Raw genomic sequence first — 18902 nt, 5'->3', positions numbered from 1 at the left:
CTTCTACTTCTGGTCTATGGGAAGGCTTCCATGACTGGGGAGAAGCTTATTTCAGCCCGTCTCATACTTGTGGTTGACTGGTGCTCCAAGCATTCACATCCTCATTATCTGGGGAGAAGAGACATAAAGAATCCATCAGCACTTTTAATGGCTGATTTCTTTTCCCCATAAAATCAGGCACAGTCTCCCTGAAGAACAGTTCTAATGCTTTCAATAATAACATCCACTATTTGTTCAAAATTCCATACTTCCTCCATCACTAGTGGATGGATTGAATGTGTGCCCACTTAGTGCAAATGGGAAGGAAAGGAAGCACCTCTTTTGGGCTAATGGTTGTATTTGCTTTATGAATTGCGGATGAATGTTTTGGTGGATTGTTGTCAGAAAGAACAGCCTTGCATCAATTATGCGAAAACAAAAATTATTATATTTAGTAGTCATTGTCTAATTTTTAAATGGACTTTATTAAATAAACCCGGATAAAAGCTTAGTTCATTTAAATACCTGGTACATTTACTGATAAATCATTCTGGCAGGACCCATCATGACAATGAAGTTCTGCTCAGAGACTCAGTGAGTTTCATGTGAAGTTTTTTTGTGGTCAGTGTGGCCAATTGGTAATGGAAATACTTAGGTTTTTGGGGGTTAGATAGGGTCAAATACTTTTTTGATGCCTTATGAGGTCAGATTCTGTCGTCTCGGTCAAATGCTTAAACAATTTCAAATTTGTGTTGTTGTGATTCATTGAGAAATATCTCAACCCTTTCCCCCTGGTATCCATTTAGTTTGCTTCTTTGTCTCTTTCCTTGAACAAGAATAGAAGGTTGGTTACTGAGTTGTTCATCACAAAACGTTAAGTTAATTCTTTATGTCTGCTGTCCGAAGTGTATGGATTTCTCCTCAAGTAATGATACATGATGTGAGCCCAGTAGATATTAAACAGAGAATTTAGCTATTAAATTTTGCCATTCAGAACACTTCGGTTTGGTTGTTAGCTAGCTTGAGAGTCTAAGTGGCATTCATTTACTAGTTTCTTTTGGTCACTGCATTTAGTAATATCATCAGAAAGTCATACTGATATTGTATTATTTTGTGTTTTATGTTGGGGTAGTATCAGGAAGGTACATTTGAAGAACATTTTGATATCTCATACAAAATAATACAGGAAAATCATAGTATTAATTTATCTAATGTTCCTTATATAAAGAAACACATGATAAATTCCTCCTTGAAACCAGCATCAGAGAAATGTTAGTTTTTTTAGATGACTCAGTGTATTTTCTGAGATGAGAACCAGAGTACAAATGGTTTTTTTCTTTCTAACATGAATGCCAGGAAACTAAGAACTTATTTTAGCATGTCCTGATATCTTGAGGTATCCTAATACCTTAAACTCTTACCTGGCTTCTTAGCCATCTTTTAAATGTGTATAGTACAGTTTTATAACAATTGCAAGTTTTTTGAAGAAAAATAGGAGGCTTTCCCCTCCCTTGGCCCCTTTACCAGGGTTTTTTTTTTTTTTTTTAAATCAAAGCACTTTTCCTTCATTGAACTTGTAATATTTTGTAATTATTAATTATTTGTGTCCTTGTTTATGTTTGTCTCCTTCTCAAGACTCTAAGCTCCATGAAGACAGAGACCAGATCTCTCTTTCAGTAAGTTAGCCCTACCTGATCCTAGCACCTTGTAAATGCTCAATAAAAACTTGTAGTCAAATTATGAATGAATTGTAGTAATCCTAGTACTATCAATCACTTAGACTATCAAGTCTTAAAATACTTCAAACATCTAGAAGTGTTGTTGGGATATTACATAAGTACATGGTAAGTTGCATAATAATGTATTGTCTCTTAAAAGGTTTACAATTTAGGTTTTTATAAACTGTCCCAGAATTTTTACAATAAACAATAATTAACATAAGATCAAAACAAAATATTAGAGAACTTAAGGAATCATTAGAATTCATGACTTAGTAAAAGAAGAATCAATTAGTACACACTAGTCAGGTAATATTATCTACAGCATAATACCTTTATTGAGAGTGATACAGAAAAAAGAGACAGTATGGCTGCGGATTCCAAGTATAGTTTTAAGATTTACAGTTAGAGAGATAGATACCTACACTTCTTTTGACAAATTCTGTTTCTAAGTCTTTTGGGTGGGTGGGAGGGTCTAGGGAAGAGAAGCTACTTGAGATTCCTGTTGCCTGTTCAGAAAATAGCAAACATGAAATGAGAAATAAGAGTTTAGGTCCAGAAGTCTTTACACTTACCTGACGATGGGCAAACCTTTCACCATCTTCCTTTTCTACTTCTTTCCTCTTCTGTCCCTTTCTTCTTCCCTTTCTTTAGTTGTCACATCTCCTTAGTCTTCTCTGATGTGTGACAGTTTTACAACTTTGACACCCGACTAGTGATTGTCAGCTGTTTTGTGGAAGGTCTCTCAATTTGGGTTTGTTGGATGTTTCCTCATGAAAAGACTGAGATTTTGAATTTTGGGGAAGGATAGCGGAAGTGATATGTCCTTCTTGTCACATCATGTTGGAGCCCATGATGTCAATATGATTGCTTTCTGGTGATGTTTAAACCTGATCATTTGGTTCAGGTGGTGTCAGTCAGATTTCTCTGCTATAAAGTTTTTTTTTCTTTCTATATTGGTTAGAAGTGCTATTGTATACCCAGCTTTACTGAGATGAAATTAACAAATAAAAAATTGCTTACATTTATGGAGCACATGTGATATTTTGACATATGCATATATTGTAAATTGATTACATAATCAAGCTTATTAACATATCCATCTTGTCACATGGTTATCATTTTTTAACATGTGGAGAGAATATTTAAGATCTACTCTGATAGCAAATTTCAAGTGTGCAATATAGTACTGATGATAGCTACCATATTCTACGTTAGATCTCCAGAACTTACTCATCCTGCATGATTCAAACTTTGTAGCCTTTGACCAAAATCTCATTTTCCCCTCTCCCAACCCCTCGCAACCACTGTCATACTCTTTGCATCAATGAGTGACTTTTTCAGATTTTGTATATAAGTGAGATCATGCGGCATTTGTCCTTCTATGTCTGGCTTATTTCACTTAGCGTAATATCTTCCACATTCATCCATGTTGTAGTATATGACAAGATTTCCTTCTCTCTCTCTTTCTCTCCCTTTCTTTTTGTTAAGACTATTTTTTTAGAGCAGCTTAAGATTCACAGCAAAACTGAGGGAAAGGTATAGAGATTGGCTATATACCCTGTACTCCATGCATATAGAGACTTCCCCATTATCAACATCAGCTTGCAGACTGGTATATTCGTAACAAGTGATGACCCTACATTGACACATCATAATCACCCAAAGTTTATAATTTACCTTCGGGTTCATCTTTATTTAAAAAAGTTTTTTAATGTTTATTTTTGAGTGAGAGAGACAGAGACAGAGACAGAGATGAGAGAGAAGGAGACACAGAATCCAAAGCAGGCTCCAGGCTCTGAGCAGTCAGCACAGAGTGCAACATGGGACTCGAACCCACAAACTGCGAGATCATAACCTGAGCTGAAGTCAGATGCTAACTGATGGTGCCACACAGACACGCCCACTCTTGGTGCTGTACATTTTATGGGTTTGGACAAATGTATAATGACATGTATCCATCATTATGGTGTTGCATGGAGTATTTTTGCTGCCCTAAAATTCCTCTGTGACTGCCCTATTAACTTCCCCCTCCCAATCTCCTGGCAACCACTGATCTTTTTACCATCTTCATAGTTTTATCTTTTCTAGAATGTCATAGAGTTGGGACGTATAGTAGGTAGCCTTTTCTGATTGGCTTTTTGCACTTAGTAATATGCATTTAAGTTTCCTCCATGTATTTTCATTTCTTTTTTAGGGATGAATCATAGTCCACTGTCTACAAGTATGACAGTGTAATCAGCCATTTACCTACGGAAGGACATCTTGGTTGCCTCCAAATCTGGCAATTATGATTAAAGCTCCTATAAACATGTGTGTCAGGTTTTTGCATGAACATGTTTTCATCTTCTTTGAGTAGATAACAGGGAGGACAATTGCTGGATCATATGATAAGCATGTATTTGGTTTTATAAAAAACTGCCAAACTGTCTCTCAAAGAAGCTCTACCATTGGGCTTTCTCACGGGCCATGAATGAGAGTTCCTGTTGTTCAACATCTTCAGCATTCGGTCAGAGTTCTGGATTTTGGTCACTCTAACAGGTGTGATTCTCTTCTTCTTTAAGGCCAAGTATATGTATATTTAGAATCATACGTACACACATATAATCTCACATTTTCTGTATCCAGTCATCTGCCAGTGGACACTGAGGTTGATTGCTTATCTTGGTTCTTGTGTACAACACTGCAATGAGCATGGGAATGCAGACATCTGTTTTTGAGATCCTGATTTCATTTCCTTTGGATCTATACTCAGGAATAGGATTGCTGCGTCATATGAGAGTTCTACTTTTGATTTTTTAAGGAATCTCCATACTGTTTTCTATCTTGCTGTACTAACAGAGTTTTTTTTTAAATCAAGGGTTTAGGAGTTATTTTATTTAGTTTCTAAGCTTATGGGATTGATTGAAGCTATCTTTTTTGTTAAAATTTCTAATTTTATTGTAGTTTGTGTGCTATTGACATTTTTTTGAAATTTATTGAAGTTTCTTTGTAACTTAATTCATGATCTATTTCTGTAACTGTTTCAAGTGTGTCTGAAGAGAATCTATTTTTCTCCATGACTTAATTTCATACCCATGAAACAGGAAGAATAAAAAATGTCCAGCTCCTTTGATTTTTTGTTTTGAAAGTTGCAGGACTAAAGACAAAATTGAAAGAAAAATGATACACTTGTTCTTTTTGACTCTTTGTTTTGCAAACTAACGACTGGGGTTGACACAAGGAAACATGGTAGGAGAAAGAGAAAAAGGAAAATATCTGTCCTTCCTGAAAATAGATTTGTTACCACTGAGTAACAGGTGCTTAATCCCCTGTGGGGGCACGTTTCCAGTCTACTGAGAGGGGATAAACAGAGTGGAGGAGTAATCATCTGTGATAGTGACTCTGATCTGTGTTTGATTTTTTGGGGGCTGCTGGCCTTAGATATTTATATGAGTGAAAGTGAACCTTTGGCGTGCTGCTCAGAAGTATCACTGTATGCTGGTGTGGGGTGGTGATCCTCTAATTGGCTAACTGATGGCAGCTGGCTAGTTAATCAGAAAGCCAGCCTAGTTGCTTAGGGGGCAGCGTGAAAGCTCTTCTAAATTTGCCATAGGAAGAAGAATGTAATGGTCAAGGCCTTCACTTTCTGGATTTAAGTTAAGTCCTTAATAGCCAACCTCTTAGGTTGTTCACGGTCTGGATTCCACAGCCCTCAGCTCCTGCACTAACTCATCTCATGCTCTTACTCTCCTTTCGTCTCTTCTGTGAACTCTTCATGGAACTAATGCACTGTTGGCTCCCCACCTCCCTGGACATCATCAGCAATGTCTCTTTCTAGTTCCCAGAAGATCTCAAGTCTTTCCAAGTAGAACAAGTCATTAGGAAGTGTTTTGAACTAGGTAGTTTTATGTGGGTGTGCTTTGTGCCATGTGTTCCAACTTTACTATATGTTTGAAAATGATCAAAGTTTCTAGTTGGAAAAACTACACCCAAAAGTCTGTAACCTCGGCTATTGCTAGTACCATGAGAGGTCTGCACTTTATCTGGTTGAAGGTGGAGGATGTTGCTGATACCTGTCCACATATGGAACATAAATCTTGCCCAAGAAAGGAAAACAATTCCAGAGGGGGGGAAAAGGAAAAAAAGAGGAAGGGAGTGAAGAGGGTACTAGGAACTTAGGAGAATCAAGAGTAGGAGGTGGCACCGGAATGATTTGCCAATGTTTTGGCTGTCATTAGAACAACAGAGTCTTCACCATACAGGGCTGTGTGGTATACCGTGTACTGGAAAGGGCGTGAAATTGGAAGGAACTGGTCAGAATTCAGGTTTTTCTATATAGCTGTGAAATTTTGGCTAGGACATTTGGCCACTTTGATTCTACAGTATTCATATATGTAAAATGCTAGTAATAATACTTAGCACCTATGTAAAAAAGTTGTCACTGCTGGTGTAATAAAATAGTGTATTAGTATAATAACACTTCACACTAGTTACGAAAATTACAAGGCTTTGAGGAGGGCATATTAGAATTGCTTTCCACTGACTTGCTTGCAAAGATATTTTCATCTATCAGTAGAGATGTTGGTTGAGAAAACCTTTATAGAAATAGTGAGGTTTTTTCCTGTTACTGTCAACCAACTCTTAGCAGGCATATGATTTTCTGCATGTATCACCCAATTGATTTAAAAGTGAATCAACGAATGTATATTTATAGCGATTGCCTCATTTCATAAAGGAATTTCATAAGGAGCCTCCTATTGATAGTCTGTCATCTCTCTATATTTGGATCATGCATTTGTCTTGCCTTCCAAAGGAAAAATGTGGTGAACTCAGCAGATCACCCCCAGCATCAGCTGCTGTCTTTTTATTTTTATTTTGTTTTATTTTTGACATTTATTTGTTACTGAGAATCAGAGAGAGACAGAACATGAGCACGGGAGGGGCAGAGACAGGGAGAAATACAGAATCTGAATCAGGCTCCAGGCTCTGAGCTATCAGCACAGAGCCCAATGCAGAGCTCAACCCCATGAACCACAAAATCATGACCTGAGCCGAAGTTGGACACTCAACCAACTGAGCCACCCAAGTGCCCCAGCTGCTGTCTTTTTAGAATGTCTTTCTGTGTTTCAGAAGTTGGAAAACTCCAAACTACATGTCCCAGACATCTTTGCTGCTAATGTTCTGCATGCAAAGTAGGTTTTACCAATTGCACGCATCAGGAGAAGATCTGCAGGTGCTGTTTTGATGCTGCTGGCAATTACGGCTGTGGAGACCTTGGTTTCTCTGCGGCAGTGTTTCAATGTCCAGTCACTTGCTCTATGCATGCTGAGAAGAGGTGGGAACTGTGGAGTGGTGGCTTCCTGACAACACCTTCCTAATTGTGGCCATGAGTCAGTTAGGCAGTTTTTTTCGGGAGTCAGTTTTGGATGGCCAGGACTTTTCCAGCCTTTCCTGTGACTGTCCCTAATTTTCCATGAAAAATCCCTTTCTGTCTAGAGAAGCTAGACAACTGAATCATGACTTACTGACTTGCAATCTCTTTGTGGGCAGGAACTCTGATATAAAATAATATAAACAATGCTACATTTTATTTATTTTAAAAAATTGTTTTAACGTTTATTTATCATTAAGATGACAGAGCATGATCATAGGAGGGGCAGAGAGAGGGGGGAGACACAGAATCTGAAGCAGGCTTCAGGCTCTGAGCAGTCAGAGCCCAATGCTAAGCTCGAACTCACAAACCTTGAGATCATGACCTGAGTGGAAGTCGGAAGCTCAACTGACTGAGCCACCCAGACGCCCCTAAACAACCCTACATTTTAGTGGAGGGAAACAGATGACCATTAAGTGAAAGTTTTAATAAGATAGTAATATGTGCTATAGATGAAAACAAAGTTGGAAAAGAGATGGGGAGTGCCGGAGATGAATGTTGCGATTTTTAATGTTTATTTATGTATTTTGAGAGAGAGAATGTGAGTCAGGTAGGGGCAGAGAGAGGGAAAGAGAATCCCAACAGGCTCAGCGCTGTTAAAGCAGAGCCAGATGAAAGGCTCGATCATATCAACCCTGAGATCTTGATCTGAGCCCAAATCAACAGCCTGCTGCTTAACCCATTAAACCACTCAGAAGCCCAGTATTGGAATTTTAAATAGAATGGTCATGGAAGGCTTCGCTGATAAGGTACACCAATTGTGTGTAAGGCCCTAGTGGAGCTCTGGTGTTAAAATGCAATTATCCAATTATTCCTTTCATTAGATAACCCCTTAAATGATGCTACTATTTTCCATGTCAAGGTGATAGACTGTTTACCCACAACAAACATGGCGAAAAAGGCTTCAAACTGACACTTAGGCCTCCCCAATAAAGATGGCCACAGCATTTCCTGCCTTTGCCCTCAACAAAGATGGCGATACCACTTCCTGTTCAGGGCTTTCGCCTTCAACAAAGATGGTGCTTATGGTACAGGTTAACTAACTGTCTGGATTCCGGTTGCGGTTTTTTTTTTTCTTCTTTAAATATACGTGTTTGCAGACGTAAGTAACAGGAAACCAGAAACCCGTATCCATTTTTTTCTCGAAGGCCCCTCACCATGGTGTCTGCGGTCTGGGCACTGCTTGGCTCCCCCGGCCCCGTAACTTGCTCGCGGCGTTTCCGAGCCCGACCGGGTAGGGGTGGCGGTAGGGGTGCCGTGGCCGCTCCCGCTTCTGTCCGCTGTGAAGATCATTCCCCGCACCCCCATTTTAGCTTCTCAGGTTGCCCCGAAAATCCCTCATAGTTCTTCCCGTTCGGGATTTCAGCTGGCGAGGCAGGGAATAAAAAGTTCCAAATAGGCGCTGGCAGCCAAAAGTGCACAACGTCCCCCTCACCTGCCACCTCTCGGACTTCGCCGAGGGCTACTCGAAGGGGTGGGGTCGGGTCGCCGGCCCGTTGCACTTTCTGTGGGGGCCTAGAACCCCCATCTGCCACGCACCCCCTCCCTCCCGCTCCCCGCCCCCTGTTTACATCCTTAGCTTCCGCACCGGCACCCTCAAGCTCCCGGGCAGTGGCCTTTCAATCGTGCGTGGCTGGCTACCGACCAGGACCGGCGTGTGGGACATTTTTCTTGTAAAGAAAACGATGATCCCCATTAAATGTCCCATGCATGTATGGTCCTCGCAGTGTAGTGATAGGGATTCGGAATTCTTAGAATGGGTGGAGTCTGTGACCATATGTAAGGTTTATTACAGACTGGGCAACACGCAGTATTCTTGAAGGTGGTGGTGTATAGGCCTTTTTAAATTTTTTAATTTAAATTTTTTATTTTTAAGGGGAAGAGAACCTTAACTGGTACCTACTGGTTGCTGCACAGGTTAAGCAAATGCCCATGGTCAGAAGGGCACCTTGTATACATATTGGCAGCGACTCTGATGTTTGGTATCTCTGATAAAGGCGATGTTAAAATAAAGCCACAATTTCCCTTTAAGTATGTTAAAATGAAATACTGCTCCGTAAATCTCAGATCAAAGTTGCTTTTAAAGCAGGATCTCTGGCCCACTTTTTCCAAATCTCTTTATCAAGCAAGAAGTTGAGCTAGGACCCCATGGTGTGGAAAGTAAACACAGAAAAAATGATTCATCTTCTGGGTTGTTCATTATGTTCGGAAACATTCAACATTAATTTGCCTTGACTTTACAGCGGGGTCCTAACCACCATGGTATAGCACTCTGCTAAGGTTCAAAGATGTACCTGACCTTCAGGAGTTTGCATGGCCTGCAGGGTACAGGGAGCAGTCTTTGGGGGTTGGTCAGCGTTCCTGTAATCCAAGCTATGATTTTGTCTTTTCCCAGGGAGAGATGGAGGCTAGAGACAAGCAAGTGCTTCGCTCCCTCCGCCTGGAGCTGGGTGCAGAGGTACTGGTGGAGGGACTGGTTCTTCAATATCTTTACCAGGAAGGAGTCTTGACTGAAAACCATGTTCAGGAAATCAAAGCTCAAGCCACAGGACTCCGGAAGACAATGCTGCTGCTGGATATCCTACCTTTCAGGGGGCCCAGAGCATTTGATGCCTTCCTTGAGTCCCTGCAGGAATTCCCCTGGGTTAGGGAGAAGCTGGAGAAAGCAAGGGAGGAAGCCACAACTGAGCTGCCTGCAGGTAGGCCTCTAAAAGATCGTTTGCCACCAGTTGGAAAATTGTTGAAACTGTCCTTTGGATGTGAGGTTGGGGTTTTGGGCTGGGAGTGGGTAAGGAGTTTGGACTGAAAGCACATGGTATTGGATGAGGAAGTGGAGTTAGGAAGTGCAGGGAAGGAAGGAGAAGAATGGGCTGTGACTGAGAGGGTGGGGAGGGAGGTCAGAGAATACACTGAGAAATGCTTCCAGGGAAACTTGGCAGGTCACTTGGGAGGCATGTTCTCATCTGAGAGCCAGGTCGTATCTCAGCCCTTGGCATTGGGAGCCATTTGGAAAGTGCAGATGGGAAAGCAGGCATTAGGCCTCCTGATAACTGATTCGTGGGGTGCCAGAGCAGCCGGCTGGAAAAGGTCAGCTTCGTGAAGGAGGAGACAGCCTCTAGGAAGGCACGCCTTGCACCTGTTTCCTAAGCTGTCCTACATGGCCAAAGGGGATTATTTGGAAAGCTGGTTAAGTAAGTTTTTAAAGGTTATGATTTAAAGTCGTGCGTTTTAGTTTGGCTTTGTTCAGACACCCGGAGTCTTTAAAGTTATAAGGTCAGTAGTTTGGGGGGGGTCTCCTTTCGATGTTAAGGTAAGTTGGAAGCTATGGAAAAGAGAAACAGTCTTGGTGCTATTCGCCTGGCTTGTAGCAGGAAGATGTGCTGTGGAACACTTTCCCTCTTAACCCTTCTGGGACTTTCACTGCTTTACATAGAGGGAGGAGCAGAGAACTGGACTGGCCAAAAAACAAAACAAAAACAGAACTATAAATAAATAAAATCAAAACCAATTAATTAAAAAAGAAATAAACTAAATAAAAAGTTGCAAGTTGAACTGGTCCAGGACAGTGGTGCTCACACTTTGTTGTTGCAGTTTTAAAAATTACCAGCCCACCTGGTGAGAAAACCAATACCAGGAATAAAAGACTGATTTTATTATTTTTGCCCCATAGGCCTCCTATTTTGTTTTTGTTTTTTGTTCCTGAACCTCCTATTTTGAATGATTTTTCAGAACACATGTCCTAAGTAATCATGATTAATTCTTCCATTTTTATTAATGACTTATGTCTGAATATCTACTCTGCATGAGGTAACCACTTGGGAAGTCTTGGTTAAATCCCAGCGGAAAAAGCAAACATATTTTCATTCTCTAGCATGGCCAAATTATAGGTAAATGTATGTGGTAGGCATTCTGAAATACTGAAAATAGCTGTCCTTTGAGGACCACAGGAATTGTCAAATTCAAGTGTCCTTACAAAATTAAATACTCCAGGTGTGTGAACAAATTGAAGCTAAAGTATCTAGGACATTTCTACCACTTTATTGAAAGCAGAATAAATCACGTAGCACTGGGGACGTGGTAAGAGAAATATTAGGTTATCCAGTGGCTTTTGCTGGTATTTGACTTTGAGATTCCTCTTGGCATATAGTTGGAAACAACAATACAGGTGAATTGAGAGTCTGTCCCTACCAAAATATTTAATTTAATTTTATAATCATTTGAGGTGATGTAAATAGTGCTGTTGTAAGTTGTCCATAAAGGTGTGACCCTATTTTAATTTCTTCAGATTTATTCATAGAAATAAGAAAGAAAAGAAATTATGATTTTATTTTTACCAAATGGTGAAAGTTACACAGATCCCGAGAGCAAAATAGTTTTTTTTTAAAGTAAGCAGAATTAAACAGTATAACGTGAGATAAAATTGTGTCTGTGTGAAAAATAATATTTATTTGTTAAGTCTGCAGAAGTGTTCAAATGAACAATGGGTTGGCTACTGTACACATTGAATACTCTGTCTTACTTTTTGTTGAGCAACATAGCCACTGAAAAATGTTTTGAAGGGAGAATCTGATTTATGTATGTTTCTCTACACCTTCTGCAATGATAATCACATAAACTCACTTTTAAAATAACTTTTGTTAATTATTGAGTATTTTAAGCAAGATTATAAAATAGAAGTAAGGTGTGGAGAAAAACAGTACAGAGAACACCTGCCTCCCCATCACTCCATTTAAAAATAAAATATCACCAGGGCGCCTGGGTGGCCCAGTCAGTTAAGCATCCAGCTTCGGCTCAGGTTGTGATCTTGTGGTTCATGAGTTCGAGCCCTGCATCGGGCTCTCTGCTGATAGCTCTGAGCCTGGAGCCTGCCCCCCTGGATTCTGTCTCCCATTCTCTCTGCCCCTTCCCCCTCATCATCTCTCTCTCTCTGTCTCTCAAAAACAAACAAACATTAAAAAAAAAATCACCATTGCCTTTGAGGCCCCTGGATGCTCCTCCCTAGTCCTAACTCAGCCCAAACCCCACTTACTGATAAATCCTGGATTTGGAGTTTATCATGCCCTTTTTCACTTTGTAGTTTTCCCTCTCATAAGAATCACTTTTAATATCCACATTTATGGAAAATCCTCTGTACCATAAGTTTTAGCAAGATATATAAACATATAAATTAAAAAAATATATAAAATGTGTGTGGAGGGTAAGGGCTGGAGGAGATGATATATTTTAAGGCAGTTGTTAGTGAAGAGCCTTCTCTTATTTGAGACCTTAAACTTTCAGTGTTTACTTAAGTTGATGGCAATATTTTAATTCTGTAATTAATTGGGACATAACTAATTGAAAATCTAAATAGTTTTTTTTTTTTCAATTTCATGTTCCTGTAAAAAATGCAGATGGACCCAGAGGTCTATTTCCCAGCACCCTGTGCTTTTCCAGCATTGTAAGAGAGTAGTTTTAAGAAGCTTTTAAAAAGTCCATTTAAGTCTTGTAAAGGCATTTTTGAATTTTGAGGAATTAAACTGTAGGGAAACGTGGAGCTTATATATCTTGTGGATACATTAACCTTGTCTGATCTTATACTCACGTCGATTGTCATTATTAATTAATTTGTGTAGATTTGGTGGGCTCCTCTTAGGAGGCCTGAGAACAAACGGGCTGGATTACCTATTTCTCTTTGGCCAAGAGGCTGCAACTTCTCCAAGAAAGAACTGATTTCATTTGATTCAAAAGCTTTTTTGTTTTGGTCTTCTTCGAGAATCCTGGCTTCTACTTTGCTTGTTTAATTTCTGTGCTTCACTGTAAGTTTTGAGCTGCCTCAAAAGGCCTTATTTGGTGATTAATCCTTGTTAGTTGGTTTTTATTTATATTCTGGGCATAATGTTTTAGAGAAAAATCGAGTTGTATCTTAATCCCCTCTAGTCTCTTAAATCCTACCCCCCACCCCCAGCAAATCCCAAAGATGAAGAAATACCTTAAACCTTTGATTCCTTCAGAGTCTGCCTTGATGATAGGTCTTTCTGTCTCTGCCAAAAAAAAAAAAAAAGTCTAAGATGTTAATGGATAATTTATTTTGTGTTTTTCTCACCTTGTAAGGACTCTTACATTTTAAAAGAGGAATTCTGGCCATAAAATTACTTAATCCAGCCTGGCACTGTGGAAGGGACATTTCATAGTGTGTCCCATGCTGGCCAAGGTCACACAGTAGACAGTAGATCAGCTGGAAGCCCTCCCTGGGCTCCTGTCCGGTCACAGGAGATGAGAACAGTGCTGAATCTGGGTGTAGACAGCATGTGCCTGCCTGCCTGGCTTCCTACTGCTCCTGGGCCTTGTCTGCTGACAGGCTTTCTCTAGGGCCTGAGCTAATCTGGATCTGGAAAGGTTGTTTATGGGCAGCCTCAGCCTCACCAGCTGGTAGGACTTAGCCTAAGTCACCGTGGGAGCGACTCCTGGGCCCCGAACTCCCTGTCCCACTGTGTTTGCCCTGTTTGTGGGACTAGGTCTCTGCAGTGATTCTCACCTAACAGTCAGCATGGCAACTTTGCCTTTCACTGCAGTCTTAGGTTAGACTTGGGAGTTCCTCCCCTCCCTCCTCCGAAGGCTAGATTCCTGCATTGTGTCCTGTTAGCCACTGGCAAGGATGAAGAACAGACCTCTTGGAACACAGCTCAGTGCCTCGTATGTTAGCGTCAGATGCCTCCACTCTAGCCTCCTGAGGCCATTTGCTTCAACTTTGCCTGAGTTTGAGCCGGTCCTCGCCACTGACCTTATTATGCCCTGACACTGTGGCTGCCCTCACTGGCGCGGGACGCAGGAGGGGCCTCTTTCTCCTCTACCCACGGGCTCCAGGGCTCAGCCTGTCCCGTTTGGAGCTGGCCTGCATGACCACGCAGAGGCACATCAGCTGCCATATCTAGATGCACTCTGGCTCTCCGATGGATGCTTGGATGCGTCTGAAGTTACTGAGCAATCATGGCAAAAATGTTAGGGGTCGTAATAGGTTTATTGGAGAGGCTTCTAGCCTGGGATTCTCTGGTCATACCGTGAAGAAGCCCTGCTCCGCATACTTTAGTTCAGTGTTGATCTCAGCTCATCTAGCTTGTGGTCTATCCAGGCACATCTGCGGCTGAGTAGAGTTCACTTTGCGGCGTCCTGCGTACTCGAGAGGGAGTGGTGGGCCAGCCCCCACGGTGAGGCCCTTGGCTGTGGTGAGCGCAGAGTCGACCCAGAGCCCCAGCCTGCGCCTCCCTCCGGATTAACCGGATGCCAGGTACTAGGTGATAAAGTCTGGGAAGGACCTCCAGATCAGCTGGGGGGATTCACTTGTTCATTCAACAGATACCGAGTGTGGACATTAGGTGCGAGGATATTAAGGGAAACAGAGCCCCTGCGCTTCTGGAGCTCGCTGCATTCTGTAGTCTGGCGACGGGGACAGACAGCAAGCAGGCGAGTGGCTAACGGTGCTGTGAACAGTGTGTGGTGCTGAGGGAAGGCTTGGCATCCTGTGCGGCGTGGTCAGAGAAAGTCTCTCTGCCTCGATGACGTGGACCAGACCCCTGGATTCTGCAACAGAGGGGCTACTTGGAGGAAGAGCGTCTCAGGTAAAGGGGACCCCACAAGCACAGGAGCTCCCGGGGGAGAGCCCTCGGTGACAGTGTGGCTGGAGCCCAGGCCTGCGTGGGATAATAACCTCCCTCCCGGAGAGATGAGTCACGCTGCATGTCAGCAGAGGCCCCGTCTTGGCCGTTTGTTGTCGTGCTTCCCAAAATGTGAGATGTGTGCACAGCCGTGATGTTGGATGGTTCCTCAAATGGTTTTAGGCGACATGCAGATATGGGAGTGAATCTCCTGGTGAGAGTCATTTCCTTTTTCTTTCCTTTCAATCCTGATGATATCCAGATGAAAGCCTCTGTTTGCTGTAATCTATCTCTTGACACTTGCCAGTTTTTTCTTCTTAACAAAGCGGAAAAGGTCCTTATGCCTAAAGCCTTCTGTGGACAACAGTATTTAGCTAGATTTGAGTTGTGTTGCCTTTTTTCCCTTATATTAATCTTATGGTTTCCTTCCATTTATGGCAAGTAAAACTGCTTTCTATTTATGAACTTACTATTTTTTTTAATGTTTATTTATTTTGAGAGGAGAGGGAGTGAGTGAAGGAGGGGCAGAGAGAGAGGGAGAGAGAGAGAATCCCAAGCAGGCTCTACACTATGAGTGCAGAGCCCGGCTTGGGGCTTAAACCCACAAACGGTGAGATCATGATCTGAGCTGACATCGAGTCGGATGTTTAACTGACTAAGCCACCCAGGCACCCCATGAAGTTACTTTAAAAAATACATTGCTTTTATCTAAGTAAAAATGAGTCACATAAAGAAAAATGCTATGAAATAGTGGTTTGAAGACGTGGCAACAATTGTAAAGATTGTTTTCACGCATTTTCTCATTTAAGAAGACGGGCATTTGGGGCAGGACCTATCCCCTGATTGTGTAGTTGGGAAAGGAGGGTTCTAGCCATAGTTCATATCGAAGATGGTGCCATATTCAAGGTGTTTTCTAGTTTTTCTCATTCAGATTATGCAGAGTGGCTGGGAATTGGTTAAATTTATTAGTAGCATTACCAGAATGACTTAATTTTAAGGTTTCTAAATTGTAAACATGTTCATTTGCTAATGTCCCAGAGTCAGCAAGATGGAGACGTATTCTGCTATTCCAGAATTTTAGGCTGGGAGGGACTCACGGATCATCTAATTTTTCTCTGAGAAAGCTGAGGCCTAGGAGATTAAGTCAACTTGCCCATGATTACGTAGCTAGTTAATGCAATTTATTGCCAAACTAGAATCCAGGCCTCCCAACTCTTGAATTAGGATTTTTTTTTCTGCTAATCTTGGCTCCCCACTGGGTTTCAAATGGAACCGTATGATGCTATCATGTTAATAATTGAAATAAGCTTTTAAAAAATTACAGTAATGCTTTTTGTTTTGTTTCAAGAGGAAAAACTTCAAGGGCTTTTAGAGGTGTACTGGGATAAAATTTTGCTAAAATATGTTATTTTTATTAATGCTAATTTTAATCATTTAAAAGGAAATGTTGGTAGTTTAGTACTGCATTTTTATCAGATTTCCCCCCTGCTTCTTCGAGGCCGACATAAAGGGAGAGTGGAAGGCTTTTATCGAGTATTTATGGGACTGATGAAATAATGCATCTGTTGGCAGCTAATTGTAGCTCTTTCTAGGAATAGCAAACCATGTGACAGGCCTCTCCCCAGCAGGGATGCTTCCATTTCACTTTAAAAAATGGATTCCATGTTCTTTTCTCTTAGAAATTTTCTCCGTGACTTTTTCCTCCCTTCTGTGGACAAATGGGTCACTTGGCTACTCAGTCACCCTGCTGACTGTCGTGGTTGATTTCGCTTATTGTTTCTCCGGCCTGGCTTTAAAAAAATTACTGATCCCTAGACTTGGCCCAGGCCAGTTCATGCCACAATCCGTCGAGGTGCCATCCACGCAGTGGAAGTAAGACATGCACACGCACACGTACACACACATTTGCACACCATGCATGTGTACCCGAGCAGGCACAGGGACCTGTGCAAATGCCTCGTGAGGTCATGTTAAAACGCGGTCAGGGTTGAGAACCTTGAAATCCGACCAGCTGATTTAGGCGCATAGCTCCTTTGTCACTTATTCCCCAAGTCTGAACTTCCCAAAGTTGTGTACTTGCTTGAAGAGTTGTTCTTGTTTTCTAGTGAGGTGAGGTGGAAAGGTGGTAGGAATGGAGATGTAGAGGATATGTAGTTTAAAAAAAATTTTTTTAGATGTTTATTTATTTTTGAGAGACAGAGCATGAGCGGAGGAGGGCAGAGAGAGAGGGAGACACAGAATCCAAAGCAGGCTCCAGGTTCCGAGCTGTCAGCACAGAGCCCAATGCAGGGCTGGGACCACAGACCACGAGATCATGACCTGAGCCGAAGTCGGACGCTCAACTGAATGAACCACCCAGGTGCCCTGATGTAGTTTTGTTTTAACCATAAGTGTTTGTAATTCTTTGAATTTCTTGAACAGTATTGCCCAAGAATGTTCCAGAACCTCAGACCCTACACAAGTGTGACTCTACTGCCACCATTTAAATCCACTAGAAGAACTCTGTGGGGATATATGGGCTCGATGGACATGAAACAAAATTGACTGGAGGGTTCTGAATGAGCAGATACTTTAGGATGTGGGGGGGGGACCATTTCCATTGCCTATTCAGGTTGTTCGGTAATTACAAACCATCCACAGTACTTTGTGCTCTGTAGATCAGGCTGTCCAAATGGAGACAGAACCTACCAGGAGAGAATGAGATGGATGCTGCTCTTGTTCACAGTGAGCTGAAGATGGCTTGAGGATGGATGAGAGGAGAAGAGAGACAAGGGGCCAGTTGGGAAGACAGGGAAAGGCTTAGCCAGTGAAATAGCTATCATAACATTTGTTGGCAGCGTTACTTTGTGCCAGGTACTGGCCCAGGTCCTTTGCATTTATTAATTCATTGAATACTGGCAATAACTTGGTGACACAGGTGGTAGTATTATTACTGTTATTGCACGGGGATGTTTAGTCATTTGCTCATGGTCGTACAACCCAGTAGAGCCAGATTTGGAATCCAGGCACTTCAAAGCCTGCTAATTCATAGCCTATAAAAATGCATTTTCAAGATACGCTCTTCTCTCCTCCCTAATTCTGACAACGGTGACTGCTCCAGAGCCCATCAATTGCCAGCCCCCTGTGTTCTTCCCGCCCCCACTCCAGTCACTCCCAGACATGCAGCCTGAGGGGCTTCTCTGTCTTTCTCTTTCCTGCCTATTGTCAGAAGACTCAATTCTGATTGGTATCTCTCTCTCCCCCATCTCTTATTTTATTCTTTTTTAGGGGGTGAGGTCTAATGTTAGGCCATATGGGATCAAGGAACAGAGCCCCTGGGTTGCTCCTATCCCAATTTGCTACCTTGAGATTAAAAAAAGACTAAATCTTCTTGGCTGTTATTAGGAGACTGTGTGTTGGCTCTCCCGATACTGGAATCAGGTTCGGCTTTTGCAGCTCTTAAATCTTGCTATCGAAAGGCGAAAGCCATCGGTTCTAATCAGCTCTTCTGGCGGCACAACCTTAGAGTTTAGCCGTTGGTTAGGCGAGGTAGCTTTCTCTTTTTACGAATGTCGTTCAAACTTGTAGGCTGTTGTTGTAGCTAGCTGCAGGAATGTTTGCCTTTGCTTAATTTTAATAGGCAGCTGTGTTTATACTTGTTCCTCAGTTTGAACAGTAAGGAGTATATGTATATGCTTCTTTGGCGGACTTTTCCCCCAGAGGGGGAAAAAAAGGGTACATTGTACTTTTCCAAATAGTAAATTTTAATTGAGAAGGAAATGTGACTTCTAAAAGAAGTTCAGTCCTAGGCTTTATTTTTGTTAATGTTATAAAAGAAATCTTAACTCCTTGTAAGAAGTGCCAAGTTGACAATTCCTGGAAATGTTCATGTTCTATTTATGCTCTGCGCCATAGCAGAGAGGGTGGTGACGCTGTTACCAAAATAATACTGCTGAGATGTAGTAAGTGGCAAAGCAGAGCTTTGCGGTTTCATAACCTAAATATAAGACTTTCACAGCACCTCTCAGTTCCACCATTTGTATATAAGGTGTATGGGTGCTGAGTGGTAACGACCAAGTTGTTCTGGAGACTTGCAGAGACTTAGAGCATGTCTGCTGGGACTTGCCCCGTTAGCACTGTGGAAGGTTAGAGCCGGAAGGGACCAGAGAGACCCCCACTGTA

The 18902-nt window shown here is 41.8% G+C and overlaps 1 protein-coding gene across 3 annotated transcripts in view; it reads left to right on the top strand.

The window, feature by feature from the left end:
• Positions 1–8121: 8121 nt before the first annotated feature.
• The window catches only part of CRADD (CASP2 and RIPK1 domain containing adaptor with death domain), a 178153-nt gene continuing 167372 nt past the window's right edge, over positions 8122–18902 (top strand). For 2 of the 3 annotated variants that reach the window (XR_003914414.1, XM_029954572.1), the window contains exons 1-2: positions 8122–8212; positions 9506–9809. Coding sequence is in view for 2 of the 3 variants with exons in the window: in XM_029954572.1 (XP_029810432.1) it covers positions 9512–9809 (298 nt within the window). In the remaining variant the exon portion in view is untranslated. Of the gene's footprint in view, positions 8213–8723; positions 8784–9505; positions 9810–18902 lie in introns of those variants that run through there. The other variant, XM_029954573.1, reaches the window with a different exon arrangement.

Source organism: Suricata suricatta, chromosome 10 (assembly GCF_006229205.1).
Source record: "Suricata suricatta isolate VVHF042 chromosome 10, meerkat_22Aug2017_6uvM2_HiC, whole genome shotgun sequence".
NCBI classification, from domain to species: domain Eukaryota; kingdom Metazoa; phylum Chordata; class Mammalia; order Carnivora; family Herpestidae; genus Suricata; species Suricata suricatta.
The sequence above is the reverse complement of the archived record's forward strand: the minus strand, read 5'-3'. Positions and strand labels throughout refer to the sequence as shown.